This window comes from Ammodytes marinus (assembly GCF_949987685.1).
Source record: "Ammodytes marinus genome assembly, chromosome: 16".
Lineage (NCBI taxonomy): Eukaryota > Metazoa > Chordata > Actinopteri > Uranoscopiformes > Ammodytidae > Ammodytes > Ammodytes marinus.
The window spans coordinates 26762161-26776385 of record NC_137220.1 but is presented as its reverse complement, the minus strand read 5'-3'; the positions used below and the strand labels follow the sequence as shown (position 1 = coordinate 26776385).

The 14225-nt window shown below is 46.4% G+C and overlaps 1 protein-coding gene across 1 annotated transcript in view; it reads right to left on the bottom strand.

Annotated features, from left to right (window-relative positions):
* aatka (apoptosis-associated tyrosine kinase a) overlaps positions 1 to 7331 on the bottom strand; it is a gene marked incomplete at its 5' end in the record, with an annotated part of 32910 nt that extends 25579 nt beyond the window's left edge. Inside the window, one exon of the mRNA XM_080044147.1 lies at positions 7250 to 7331. Within this exon, the coding sequence (XP_079900273.1) occupies positions 7250 to 7331 (82 nt within the window). The remainder of the gene's footprint in view (positions 1 to 7249) is intronic.
* Between the last annotated feature and the right edge of the window lie 6894 nt (positions 7332 to 14225).

The window sequence follows — 14225 nt, the reverse complement described above, 5'->3', positions numbered from 1 at the left end:
TTTTGTTGTTCTTATTTATTTAATATTTTAAATTAATAGTCTTAATCATTGGACACTTGAATTGATGTCAGGCAGCATTTTTATTTTACAAAGGTATTTATTTTTTTACATTTAGTAAAATGTTGTTCATGAAAGTTCTGGGAAACAAACAAACATGTTTACAATTGCACAGTTGTTAAGTGTTTTTTTTTCTTTAAAAGTAAGTTTTTGTGCTTCACCTCTGTAACATTGTATTTACATGTAGTTTTTTTAATTCACATTGTATCCACCTTGACAAGATATAGTACTTATTAAAGGATTTATTAACCTTAATAAGCATTGTTCTCGCTTTAGATCAGGTACCTTCAAAATGCATTATTACCTGTTTAATAAAGGACTTATTAACCTTAATAAGCATTGTTCTCGCTTTAGATCAGGTACCTTCAAAATGCATTATTACCTGTTTAATAAAGGACATATTAACCTTAATAAGCATCGTTCTTAGAACATAGTTAACTGCTAATAAACAAATAATAAAGGTGTGTTCACCTTCATAAAGCAACAAACAATCCTTAGTAAAGGTTTAACTATGACATAATAGGTAAGTTAGTAAGACTCAATACATGGGTTTGTAACGCTTTTATTAACAGCTATCAGAAACTCATAGGGCTTTTATTAATGCTATTAAGCAATCAATAAATAGTTAAGAAGATTCTTATAAGTGCTTATAAAAGTCTTATAATCACACAGTAAACATGTTTATTGTGTTATTATTAACACTTAAATATAGTCTTATTAACACACACTGATGTTAATAAGCATCTTATAATGTTAATAAGCATCTTATAAGGTCCTTATTACCTATTAACTAAGGCTTATAACAAGAACCTTAATATAAAGCGTTACCAAATCTTCTTGAGAAAAAAAAGAGTGTGTGGGAGAAAAAAGGGAAGTTTCAACTGCAAATACAATTCAATGGATTGGATACAAATATGGACACGGACACTCTGGGTGATGTGTTGTCAGGAGCCATGGACTGAGGCTATTCCAACCATCCCATCTATCCAACAGCACAATGTGTCACGGTGCAAAACATTTCTGACACTGTATTTAACATTAACAAGGTGTTTGACAACAATCTGTGACTCTGAGTCCCTCACCATCTTCCAGTCCAAACTCAAGACCCATCTCTTCTCCTCCGCCTACCCACCAACCCAACTCTACATCTTCTTTTTTGTTTGTTTATTGTTTTGTTTTTGTAAAGCGCTCTGAGTGAGAGAAGAGCGCTATATAAATAAAATGTATTATTATTATTATTATTAAGTGTACTCCAGAATCACTGAGTCCACCGTTTAAGAGACCAATCAGTCTATACTGGAACAAACTCAAATACGTTTTTCTCCCCTCGAAGCTCCTAATCGGTAAACATTCAAATAGGTTTCACACGAGGTGGAACACATAGAGAGCAGAAAGAGACCCACATCTCAGCATGCTTTTGCATTTGGGACAGTGCTGCAGGGGCCAACAAGCTCCTCTCCATCTGCCTTCCCCGGGCTGCATAAAGTGGCTTTGAACAATAACACACACACACACGTGCCGAGACACACACACACACACACACACACACACACACACACACACACATACACACACCAGTGATGTAGGAAGGAAAGTATAGGGGACACAGCAGAAACAATAGATAAGAGACAGCAGGAGAGAAGCGTGCCCTTTGGGTTTAGATTTACAGGTCAGATAGGTGGCAGCAAAAGCAAAGCAAGTTAGTGTGAAGCAGGGAATTTAAACATGCAGACACATGCAGACAATATTCAGCACTACAGTGACATTTGGCTGGAAGTTGCCGGAGTGCCAGGTGAAGCCAACAACAGGACAACAATGAAAGCAATGGGCAAACAGTCGCTAGATAACTTGTTTCAAGCAATCGAAAGAGAGCAGGCTTCCTGTATATAATCCAAACTAAATCTTGATTATCCAATCAGTGTGGAGCTAGAGTTAGTCTGCCTCTGTTTTATTTTTTTTCTTCTTTTTTTCACAGCCAAGGGAAGAGCCAGTGGGCTGAACTGAAGGATAGGTCAGCTGTGCTCTGAGACAGAGAGAATACTGTCAGACAGCAACCCTCTGCTACAGGGTGCATGGTGGGGGGGGGGGGGGGGGGGGTCATGAGTTAGGACGGACGGAGGGAAGGAAATATGTGCTCTGGAGAAAGAAGGAGAGCTGAAGCTGAGGTTGACAATAAATGCAAGAGGAGTGCAGATTAATAAGAGTGTGATGACGGAAGGGTTGAACATAGAGGCAAACAGTCTACAACACACACACACACACACACACATGTGCATGGATGTGTGAGGGGAAAAGCAGACGGAACAGCGTGACATGATGCATGTCTCTTTCCTTGTAAATCCTCTGTGCCGCACTGGTGGAGCTCTGTGTGAATGACTGCAGACGGCAGTGGGATGTGCTGTCCTGCAGAGAGCCATGATAACTGTCGTTAACTGGGAGTGAGAGCCCAGGAGGACCCACCATGGATCAGCGTTACAGGCCTGTCATGTCTGTCCCCTGACAGGCCGGACAAGGGCACGCTGCTGAAAAGAGGGGCCAGAATATCAGCTCTGTCTTTGATGAGAGAACGTTCATTTATGACCAAGGTGTTGCTTGTAGAGTTGCTAGTTGGGGCTCCTTCCTTCAATAATCCATTCATTTCTGACACTTTTCAAACTAATGTGAGGACAAGTGATTGCAGAGGAGACTGGCAGCCTCGACTGGCCTCTGCAGTGTGGGCTGTTGGGACCAAGGAAATCTGCTGAATTGGGTGATTATCATGCAGCCATGAAAAGAATCAACGCCACTGTTCCTTCTGCACAAATGGAACAAAAGCTGTCCACAGCTTATCACACTGGCAAGCAGACAAGTTGAATGAAGGGTTGCAATGAAGATATGTTATGGTTACTGTGATATACTGAAGATTACAATTTAACCATGACCATGAGGAATACATGGCATGTACAGGTAACACTGGGAAGGAAGCCCTCATAAAGGGTTACAAGACTAAATTGGAGGGGTTTTCTTTTAACTTGATACACAAAGACACCACTACTACAAATAGAAGAGCACACAGAAGTATACTGACTACATTACCCTATAATGATACAACTGATGCCCTATTTTAAGATGTGATGGACAAGTTTACACAGAGACCTAAAAGAACGCAGCTCTTCACACATGCCAGGTACAGTCAGAGTGATTAGGCCCTCCTATTTAGGCCTTCTTAGAGGCATGTGCAAACCATATGCAGACATAGTAATATGCACTTGAGATCACATTTCCCTCTGAGTCTCAAGATGCAGACCCAAGACAGTGTGTGTTTGCATTTGTGTGGATATGATTGTCTCTGCATGTGTGTGTGTGTGTGTGTGTGTGTGTGTGTGTGTGTGTGTGTGTGTGTGTGTGTGTGTGTGTGTGTGTGTGTGTGTGTGTGTGTGTGTGTGTGTGTGTGTGTGTGTGTGTGTGCGCGCGCGTGTGTGTGTGTGTGTGTGTGTGTTTTTGTGGAGAATACCTGAAATACAAACACCTGAGAATTTTTTTTTACAGTAGTGTGAGATTTGCTGGCTCCCATTTCACAAACATATTTTTACTGTTTTCCTGACTTATTTGCTCAGCACATACATTCCACTCTGACACAGACACACATGCAATCACACTATTCAACCAGATGTCGTGGGTGGACCAATAATGGAGCAGTTCAAGTTGAACACAAGAACACACTTCTTCACTAGCGCACCCCTTTACTTCCACCCACCACCATGTGAGGGAGAAGAAACCATACTCGGTGCCAAGTTAGAACTGCTTGATACCCTCTGTAAGAAATAGATAAGCATGTACGAGCCTTGGATGAGTGTGACACTAGGGCTGCAACTAACGATTATTTTGATAATCGATTAATCTGTCGATTATTTTCTCGATTAATCGATTATTAATCGATTAGTTTTTTGGTACGTAAAATGGTGAAAAATTTTGATAAATTTTCCAAAGCCCATGTTGACGTCCTCAAATGTATTGTTATGTCCAAAACACACAAATATTTCAGTTTACTGTCATAATAGGATTAAAGAAACCAGAAAATATTCACATTTGAGGAGCTGAAATCAGAGAATTTGGAATTTTTTAATTAAAAAAATACTCAAAACGATTAATCGATTATCAAAATAGTTGGCGATTATTTTAATAATCGATTAATAATCGATTCGTCGATTATTAATCGATTATTGCGTTGCAGCTCTATGTGACACCAAGAAAACCCACTTCCCCCCACATCATCACACAGACTCGCACATAGAGGAGACATATGGTTCCCCTTGACTGCTTGAATCCACTTCATTGTTATTCTATTTTCCCCAGAGGAAGACTTATGTAACTAAAGTGCTTGATGTTACACATGGAGAGATGAATAATCAAATAGTTAGTGGTGGCGGGGCTGGTGCTGACCGAGGCAGGGGGAGGAGCTCCGACAGCAAGTTAAGAGAGAATTTTTTAACATCTTTCAGCAGGCAATGGCATGTCCATGTGTACACGAGGGAACGTGTAGGCTGTTAATGCATTATGTGTGTGATATGAAAATGTGTGTGTGTGTGTGTGTGTGTGTGTGTGTGTGTGTGTGTGTGTGTGTGTGTGTGTGTGTGTGTGTGTGTATGTGTGTGTGTGTGTGCGTGTGCGTGTGTGTGTGTGTGTGTGTGTGTTTGTATGTGTGTGTGTGTGTGTGTGTGTGTGTGTGTGTGTGTGTGTGGTGTGTGTTTGTATGTGTGGTGTTTTGCGTCACAAGCACCCTGGCTGCTACTGCCACCCCCAGGAATCAGAGGACACTGCCTAGAGACAGTCTCCCACAGTGCTGCATTGTCAGCGTGTTGGTGTATCAGGTCAGTTTGTCTTCTGTTTGCCCTGACAGTAATGCAATGCATATTAATTCTGTTTTGTGGTATGCAGCCAGATTTCTCAAATAGCTACCACACACACACACACACACACACACACACACACACGCATCTTCCCCCTCTCCTAATGGAAGAGCTCTCCGTGGTGCTGAAGCAGTAGCAAGTCCGAACAAGCCCTATCCCCAAGCATGTGAAGGCCGGTGTGGTCAAGACATCAGAAACCCTGCTACAGTGTGTCGTGAGTCCCTGCTGACGTCTTATATAATGTCACACACTGTGATGACTGAACTAGCTCCTTAGTTGTTTTTTTACTCTGTCTGGGTGTGTGTTTTGCGAATAAGCATAAAAGGTAGAGCACACTATGTTCTTACAGAGCCCACCCCCCCCCCCCCCGCCCCCCCTCCCGGGCGTGAGGAGAAAGTGCAGCTGTAGAGAATGGGCTGAAATGCTGTTTGTAAATGAAATTATAATTTGTGTGTGTTTTATTAATCTACTCCTCAGCCTCACAGACAGATTGAATGCCGTGCGTCTCGTCCCTTTAAAGGGACTGTGGCATTTCTCCGTTCTTAAAACTGTCGGTGAACATGATTGGTTCCTCCTCACACGCCCCCCCCTCCATCGCCTAGACAACATTGATTCTCCGTCCAATTACCAGGAAGGAACAGGATGGCTAGTGAGGTGCTGCTTTAATGAGCAATGTAGATCATCATGACAGGGGGGAGTGACGACGCAAACTCAATCCTCTAGTCTGGCTGCATACAAGCAACATACTGTATGTGCCTGCTCATGCCCCAACCCTCCACCTGAAACTAATCAATCCCAATGCATGTGCTGAGTCCAATCCTGGCACTGTCACCCAGGCCGTACATTCAGCTATACTGTCAGCTAACCAAAGAACATGTGCATGCAGACTGCGCTTTTCTTATGGGATATTCTCCCTACTGTAAAAGGAAACAGCACAACAGTTAAATCAAGTAAAATGGCCCCAGAAGAGCTACAGTTAGTAGGCATTCTAACCCATAATTCTGTTGCAAACCATTTATCTAGCTTCAAATTAAAAGATTGCACTCCTCTTTGTGCACGGTTTGTATCATATCTCATTGCACAGATGTGGCTTTTAGTCAGCTCAGCAACCCCACTTCACGTGCCACGTCGAAAAGTGCTGAAGTCATGGTTTTCCAAACAGTGAACCAATCCCTGTTTATCTCTGCAGTATATTTTAAAAGCAAAGCAAATGTGACCTAGAAGCGGTAAAGCCTTCGATGCTGTGATGTTCTCTGAATGTGTTTCTCAAGTTTTGCATCTGAAAACTCTCCATGTGATCAGTCCTATACTTGTGTTGTAAGCACGTAAACTTACCAAATGCACAGGGACAGCATAGCCTACCCCCTAGAAGTAACCCACCGAGGCCCCTTTCAGTGCCACAGAATGGGGAGGGGGGGGGGCAACGGAAGGAGAACTGGGGAGTCATAGGAAGGAATATGAGGGTGGAATAATTAGACAAAGAGGGATCAGAGATGACAGAGAGGTTGTGCGGTTTGGAAAGGACAGATAGACCCTGAAACTTGAGAGCCGCTGAGCTCCCTGTCATTTGTATGCTCAGCACACTGCACTGAACGCACGGACAATCTCAGACCTGCTTACACTTGCACACTGTTTTTTTATTTTATTTTTTTTTTTTCATTGTGCTCTGATGGAGCCCCTCACACAGCAGCACAGCCATGGCATCGCTGTGTTCCCCTAGCACTGCAGCAGCACCTGCTTCCTCCTTCACCAAGGATCCCATCTCCCACTGCAACCCAGGGGGGATGTTTAAAACACTGCATCCAAATGGACCGCAACCTCAAGCAAAGCAGCTCAAGCAGTACACTATACACCTCTGTCATCAGGTCACCTCTGTAGTGTTGCAGTCAGTTACACACCCCCTGATCAGAGCACACACACATACAACACATACATGCACACACTCAGCTGCAGGGATGTATATGCTTCAGATTCTGTGCAGGCACTTTTAACCCCTTTTGTCTAAAGTATAAAATTTGAGCCAATCTTCTGAGGTTTGGGCTCACTGAGGTGATGATTATGTTGATGTTATGCAATGCTGCTGCTGCTGCTGCTGCTGCTGGTGTAAGAACCAAGATGCGTCCTATGAGGCGGCACCAAGACACAGGCTATATGGCCCTTACATCACACACCAGATTCAGAGCAGATCACTCAGTTTGATTATGAAAAAAAAGAAAACATTTAAAAAAAACACAACAAGGAGGTCTGCAGAAAACAGAGAAACACCATCTTTTCAAGTCGTTCATCATCAGTTTGACCCTTACCTGTGTCAAAGTGGGAGCTGAAGGCAAAACTGGGATTGAAAAACGCCGAAGACATGACAATCACATGTAGGGCAAAGACCATCCTCCTCGTTGCGTCGCAGAAGACAGCGAAAGCCTAAAGGTCAAGAATAAAGTCCCGACTCAGGTGCGTTGGAGATTCAAGTAGCCTGTGGTAGAAGCCTCTGTGCGCAGCATTTTATTCCATCGCGATTCACAGAAGAACCCCGAAAAAATCCTGCTCCACCTTCTCAAAAAAGAACAGATTCGGGGACCGATGGTGACATGTTTACCACATCTGTTTCTTTCCTTGTTTGACAACAAAATCCCGCCTCGAGCCTTCTTTCATTTGCTATTGTGGACAGGGTTAGTGTAGCCTACCTACTCGGTCACCCGGTGGGATCCGTTATTTACACCAATTCCATACACTGCTCCAAACATTGGGTCATCTCCCATTTCAGAATAATTCAGCCGGTCGCTCCTTGTCACGTAGGCCACCAAATGTAAAATGTTGTCTTTTCCTTTTTCTATTTTTCCTTCTTTTCTTTGATGGTGGGGTTTAGAGCGATGCGTCGGTCAGCGATGCGAATTTGGGGTTCAGCTTCGGTAGGCCTACAGAGAGAATAAGCGACATATTTCACCAGCATAAAGCGACGTGACATTCACACAAGTAGTTCCGTATGCAGCCTTCAAAATAAAGCTGGTCTGCTTACCAGAATACATTACTTGCTTTTATTTTGAATATAAAAATCAAGTAGCTCCTGCTTTCTCTGGCAAACCTGATGAAGCCATTTCTAGAGGAATCATGGGAGTCCCTCTGCCTATTTTACTGAAATACAGCCACATGTCTTAACGCAAGGCACAACTATATAGCCTAGGCTACAAGCCAGTCACCATGGCGAAGAATGGACAGAGGAACAGCCGGGCAACAACCTCTAAAGCTGGGAAACAAATAGTCTGTCAAGGGGGGCCACAGCATGGGAGCAAGTCTATTAGTTCCCTCAGACTGATACAATAAAGAATTCCACCTGCTTTTCATGCATTTAAAGAAAAGATGGAGAAGTCCAGCCACTTTATCTAATAACTTTGAATAAATCAAAGAATATGCCAACTGGGACTGGTCAGATACAGTTTGTGAGTTGTCTATTAACTATTTGTTGACTATTTGAGAGCACTATTTTCAAACGAAAGCAGTCACAGTGAGCAATGCTCATGGCACATTGCAAATACCCCCCCCCCCCCCCCAAACTATCTCTCTCTCACACACACACACACACACACACATACTCACACACACACACACACACACACACACACACACGCACGCACGCACACACACACACACACACACACACACACACACACACACTGATTTTTGCTATAAGCCCTCTGGTAAGGCAGTAATCAGACAAAGTCGCAGTGAGAGACCACAGCAAACGTCCCACAACACATTATCCCATGCATCAAAGTAAAACTTTACATTTGACGAATTATCAATACATTGCACTTCGCTCGGTTCTATTTCAGTATATGTTTTGCATTTATTATTGATTTGGGGGATTCACCTATTTATTGATTAAAGAAGCAATGGCATATACAGTAACACATTTTTATTTCAATGGATGCAATTTGTATTCGTTTGTCGATTGAATCTGAACAACCTTATAACAATAATGTAGGGGAATAAATGATACATTATCGGGTGTTATTCTGTTGAAAGTACACTAGAGCGCAGCACTGCACTACCATTACAAATGCAACCCTGGTTTGAATAGTTTTCACCACAAGTCAGGGCTACTTTTTTTTAGCCTCCTTCTCTCATGGGCATGATGCACCTGCAAGGCTTAATGTCTTTGTTTAGCTTAGTTTAAATTAAGTGTCAGTTATCTATCTTCTTAATTGGAATTGTTCAATGAGGTCAAATAATACATTTTATATGAGATCAGCCACTATACAGTGACTTTCACTCTGAAGGGTTGACTAGGGTCCACTAGCTAATGAATGGCATTAGAGATCCAATTGATTTAGTGAGAAATCAAAAGTTTCCATTATTGCAAGATATGAACTTTGTCTACACACACATGAACATAGTGCACAGACATTAAAGATAAGCAGTCTTTCATCTAAAAAATAGAAGTTATAAAGACATTAACTAAAACCATAGTGATATTGATCTCCCTGCTATACGTATATCTAATTTAAAGTTAAAGGTGAAGTAAGCGATTTATTTATGTTAATATAAGTATTAAATCGCTCTTTATTCATACAGTGATCACTTACATAATGTGCGCGTTTCATAAATCCGATTTCTCAGTCAGCTGCTCTGCATGTAATCGGCTAATAAACTTTTCGGGGGATCCCGAAATTAATATCCAATCACAAGAGAGAACGCTAAAAACCGACACCCGTCTCACTCATGGTCTCACTGCCGGTGCATGCCAGAGCTTCAGATGGGTGAATGTTTATGCGCCTCCAACGGCGGAGCAGGTAAAAATCCTTCCCAACGTCTGTTTTGATGGTTTTTATCATGTTTTATCACACTTATGGATCTGAGATGATGCTAGATAACTCGCTGCTTGAAGACCGCAGTGCATTAATGTGGTGATGTAGGGACGAGCGAGGGGACTGCTAACTGCAGTAACTGACAGGAAGTTAGCTAAAAGAACCATTCCGCTTACAGCACCTTTTGTTACGATGAGGCAGGCAGGCAGGAAAACAGGACCCAAATGCAAGACGTAAAACTAAAAGATATTTATTGTCCAAAAACGTAACAAAAAAGGCCAACAGGCGAACATCCAGGAGAAACAGGAAAACATAGAACAAGCACGGGACAGACTCACCAACAGGAAACAATGCTCGGACAGGGAACAAAGAAACACTGGGGGTTATATACACACACAAGACAGGGTAGACAACGAGAGACAGGTGAAACACATTAGGGGCGGGAACAGCAATCAAACAGGAGGGAAACTTGACAGGACATGGGGAGGAACAAGACAGACATACCAAAATAAAACAGGAAACACAGGGGATCACCAAAACAAGACACAACAAAGACAGACCATGACAGTACCCCCCCCTCAAAGGTCGACTACCAGGCGACCAATAAAGAAAAAGTCAAACCCAAACAGGGTGGGTGGAGGGGAGCCAGGAGGAGGGAAACCAACAAAAATTGGCCCGGGACAGAGCACGGGGTGACCGGCTGGTCAGGGAACTGGAGTGGGGCAGAGCACGGGGGTGACTGACTGGCCAGGGAACTGGAGTGGGGCAGAATGGAGGGGTGTCAGGCGGGCGGCCAGAAACATGCCCCAGGGCATAAACAGGAGCCTCAGGCGGACGGCCTGGGGGGCAAGCAGGGGCACGGCAGGGAGCTTCAGGCGGACGACCCGGTTGGCGAGGGCTCCGTCCCTCTGAAGACCTGCAGCGGCGAAGATGCAGGTGAGGAACCCTTTCAGGAGGTCGGCCTCGGCGAAGACGAGGAACCCCCTCTGGAGGACAGCAAGGGCGGAACCACTCAGGAGGCCGGTGGCGACGAAGATGAAGGCGATGGAACCCTTCTGGAGGACAGCAAGGGCGGAACCACTCAGGAGGCCGGTGGCGACGAAGATGAAGGCGAGGGAACCCTTCTGGAGGCCGGCGGCGAGGACGACATCCCCCTTCTGGAGGCCGGCGGCGAGGTCGACATCCCCCTTCTGGAGGCCGGCGGCGAGGTCGACATCCCCCTTCTGGAGGCCGGCGGCGAGGGCGACATCCCCCTTCTGGAGGCCGGCGGCGAGGGCGACATCCCCCTTCTGGAGGCCGGCGGCGAGGGCGACATCCCCCTTCTGGAGGCCGGCGGCGAGGGCGACATCCCCCTTCTGGAGGCCGGCGGCGAGGTCGACATCCCCCTTCTGGAGGCCGGCGGCGAGGGCGACATCCCCCTTCTGGAGGCCGGCGGCGAGGGCGACATCCCCCTTCTGGAGGCCGGCGGCGAGGGCGACATCCCCCTTCTGGAGGCCGGCGGCGAGGTCGACATCCCCCTTCCGGAGGCCGGCGGCGAGGGCGACATCCCCCTTCCGGAGGCCGGCGAGGCAGGGGGCAGGACCCCTCAGGCAGGGATAGGGGGCAGGACCCCTCAGGCAGGGATAGGGGGCAGGACCCCTCAGGCAGGGATAGGGGGCAGAGCCCCTCAGGCAGGGATAGGGGGCAGGGCGCCTCAGGCAGGGATAGGGGGCAGGGCGCCTCAGGCAGGGATAGGGGGCAGGGCGCCTCAGGCAGGGATAGGGGGCAGGGCGCCTCAGGCAGGGATAGGGGGCAGGGCGCCTCAGGCAGGGATAGGGGGCAGGGCGCCTCAGGCAGGGATAGGGGGCAGGGCGCCTCAGGCAGGGATAGGGGGCAGGGCGCCTCGGGCATTAACAGGGAGCTGGGCGCCTCGGGCATTAACAGGGAGCTGGGCGCCTCGGGCGTTAACAGGGAGCTGGGCCCCTCGGGCGTTAACAGGGAGCTGGGCCCCTCGGGAGGCAACAGGGGGCTGGGCCCCTCGGGAGGCAACAGGGGGCTGGGCCCCTCGGGAGGCAACAGGGGGCTGGACCCCTCGGGAGGCAACAGGGGGCTGGACCCCTCGGGAGGCAACAGGGGGCTGGACCCCTCGGGAGGCAACAGGGGGCTGGACCCCTCGGGAGGCAACAGGGGGCTGGACCCCTCGGGAGGCAACAGGGGGCTGGACCCCTCGGGCGGCAACAGGAGGCTGGGCCCTTCGGGAGGCAACACGGGGCTGGACCCCTCGGAAGGCAACACGGGGCTGGACCCCTCGGAAGGCAACACAGGGCTGGGCCCTTCGGGAGGCAACACGGAGCTGAGCCCCTCGGACAGGGACGGAGGAGGAGGCCCCTCGGACAGGAACGGAGGAGGAGGCCCCTCGGACAGGAACGGAGGACGATCCCCCTCGGGCAGGAGCGGAGGGCGGACCCCTTCAGGAAGGCGAAGGAAGCAGGCCTGACTGCTACCATGCTGGGGCTGGTAGTTAGCCTGCTGGGGTTGGTAGCTAGCAGGCTGGTTGCAGGGACCCGGGGCCTGGGGCTTGCTGCTGGAGGCCGGGGGCTGGAGCTTGTTGCTGGAGGCCGAGGGCAACTCGGGAGCTGGAGAGCATCCGCAGAATGGATGGCAATCCAAACTTACCACCCCCACTCTGATAGTCCTTAAAGCTGGAGACGACTGGTAGCTGGGACTCGGGGGCTGAGGCTTGAAGCTGAACACCGGAGGCAGTGGCTGGAGGCTGGAGCGTGGAGGCTTAGGACGGTTGCAAAAATCTGGTGGCAGTGGCGTGTCGCTCTCAGGCCAAAAAACTGTGGGGTTGAGAAGCTCGACTGCCCACTCGGGTAAGGCGCCCTCCAACTCAGGCTTAGCAGCGACAGCCTTGTAAATACGCCCCAACACATGCACCTGCTCCTTCCTGCTGGGAATGTTCTCCCAGCCGTCCATGGCACTGATAATAAAAAATAGCATGTCTTCCAACTCACGGTAAAAAAGAGCGTCTGCTGGGTCCATTTCAGGTCCGAGCATTCTGTTACGATGAGGCAGGCAGGCAGGCAGGAAAACAGGACCCAAATGCAAGACGTAAAACTAAAAGATATTTATTGTCCAAAAACGTAACAAAAAAGGCCAACAGGCGAACATCCAGGAGAAACAGGAAAACATAGAACAAGCACGGGACAGACTCACCAACAGGAAACAATGCTCGGACAGGGAACAAAGAAACACTGGGGGTTATATACACACACAAGACAGGGTAGACAACGAGAGACAGGTGAAACACATTAGGGGCGGGAACAGCAATCAAACAGGAGGGAAACTTGACAGGACATGGGGAGGAACAAGACAGACATACCAAAATAAAACAGGAAACACAGGGGATCACCAAAACAAGACACAACAAAGACAGACCATGACACCTTTAAAGGTGAAGTAAGCGATTTATTTATGTTAATATATGTGTTAAATCGCTCTTTATTCATACAGTGATCACTTATAGTGTGCGCGTTTCATAAAGCTGATCTCTGTCACCCGCTGAGCAAATCAGCATATAAACTTTTTTCCCACTACTGATAACCAATCAGAAGAGAGAACGCTACAAACCGGCACCCGTCTCACTGCCGGTGCGCTCGCAGAGCGACAGATGGGTGAATGTGTATGCGCCTACAATGGCGGAGCAGGTATAAATCCTTCCCAATGTCTGTTTTGATGGTTTTTTATCATGTTTTATCACACTTACGGATCTGAGATGATGCTAGATAACTCGCCCATTCCGCTTACTGAACCTTTAAACAGAATTGTGTCTTTTATCTATGTGTCTGGCATTAATTTTAATTATCATTGAAAAGAAAGGAGGAAAAATATAATACAGTATAGGCCTACAGTGTTTTCAACAATACAAATGAATGACGACTGTTTTCTCAGAGTTTCTTTTTTTTCCTTTATTGAATAAGTAACTAATACAAAGCTGATACAACATCTCCATCTTACGGTCACAACATGTATTATAAGCATGCAGACACATCTTTGCTAACATGGAACAAGTAAAGTAAAGAAGCAGACTTTAAAGGGTCATTCTGCTCCTCTGCTACTCTTCAGTATGACTTGTTGATGTTTTTCTCTGAGGTCTGGGAGCCTGTTATTGAAATTAATATTGTGTGTATATATTGTATATATTATATTGCCATAAATTATGAATATTCATACAAGTGATCTAACTGTCAAGATGTTCTGACCTTAGTCTTGTGTAAGATAAAGTAAGGTTGTTTATAACTGAGAAAGTATGTACTGTTATGACTCACTATGTTAACCCTGATACACTCTATACACTGATGTTCGTGTGCTAATAGAGTTTGTTATATCTTCTAAATAATTGCTGCCATTCTTCAGTCAATTTTAAAGTCCCCTTGATGATTGTGTCTTGATTCATGCTTGCAAGCATTACATATCTTTTTATGTGTACTTGAAA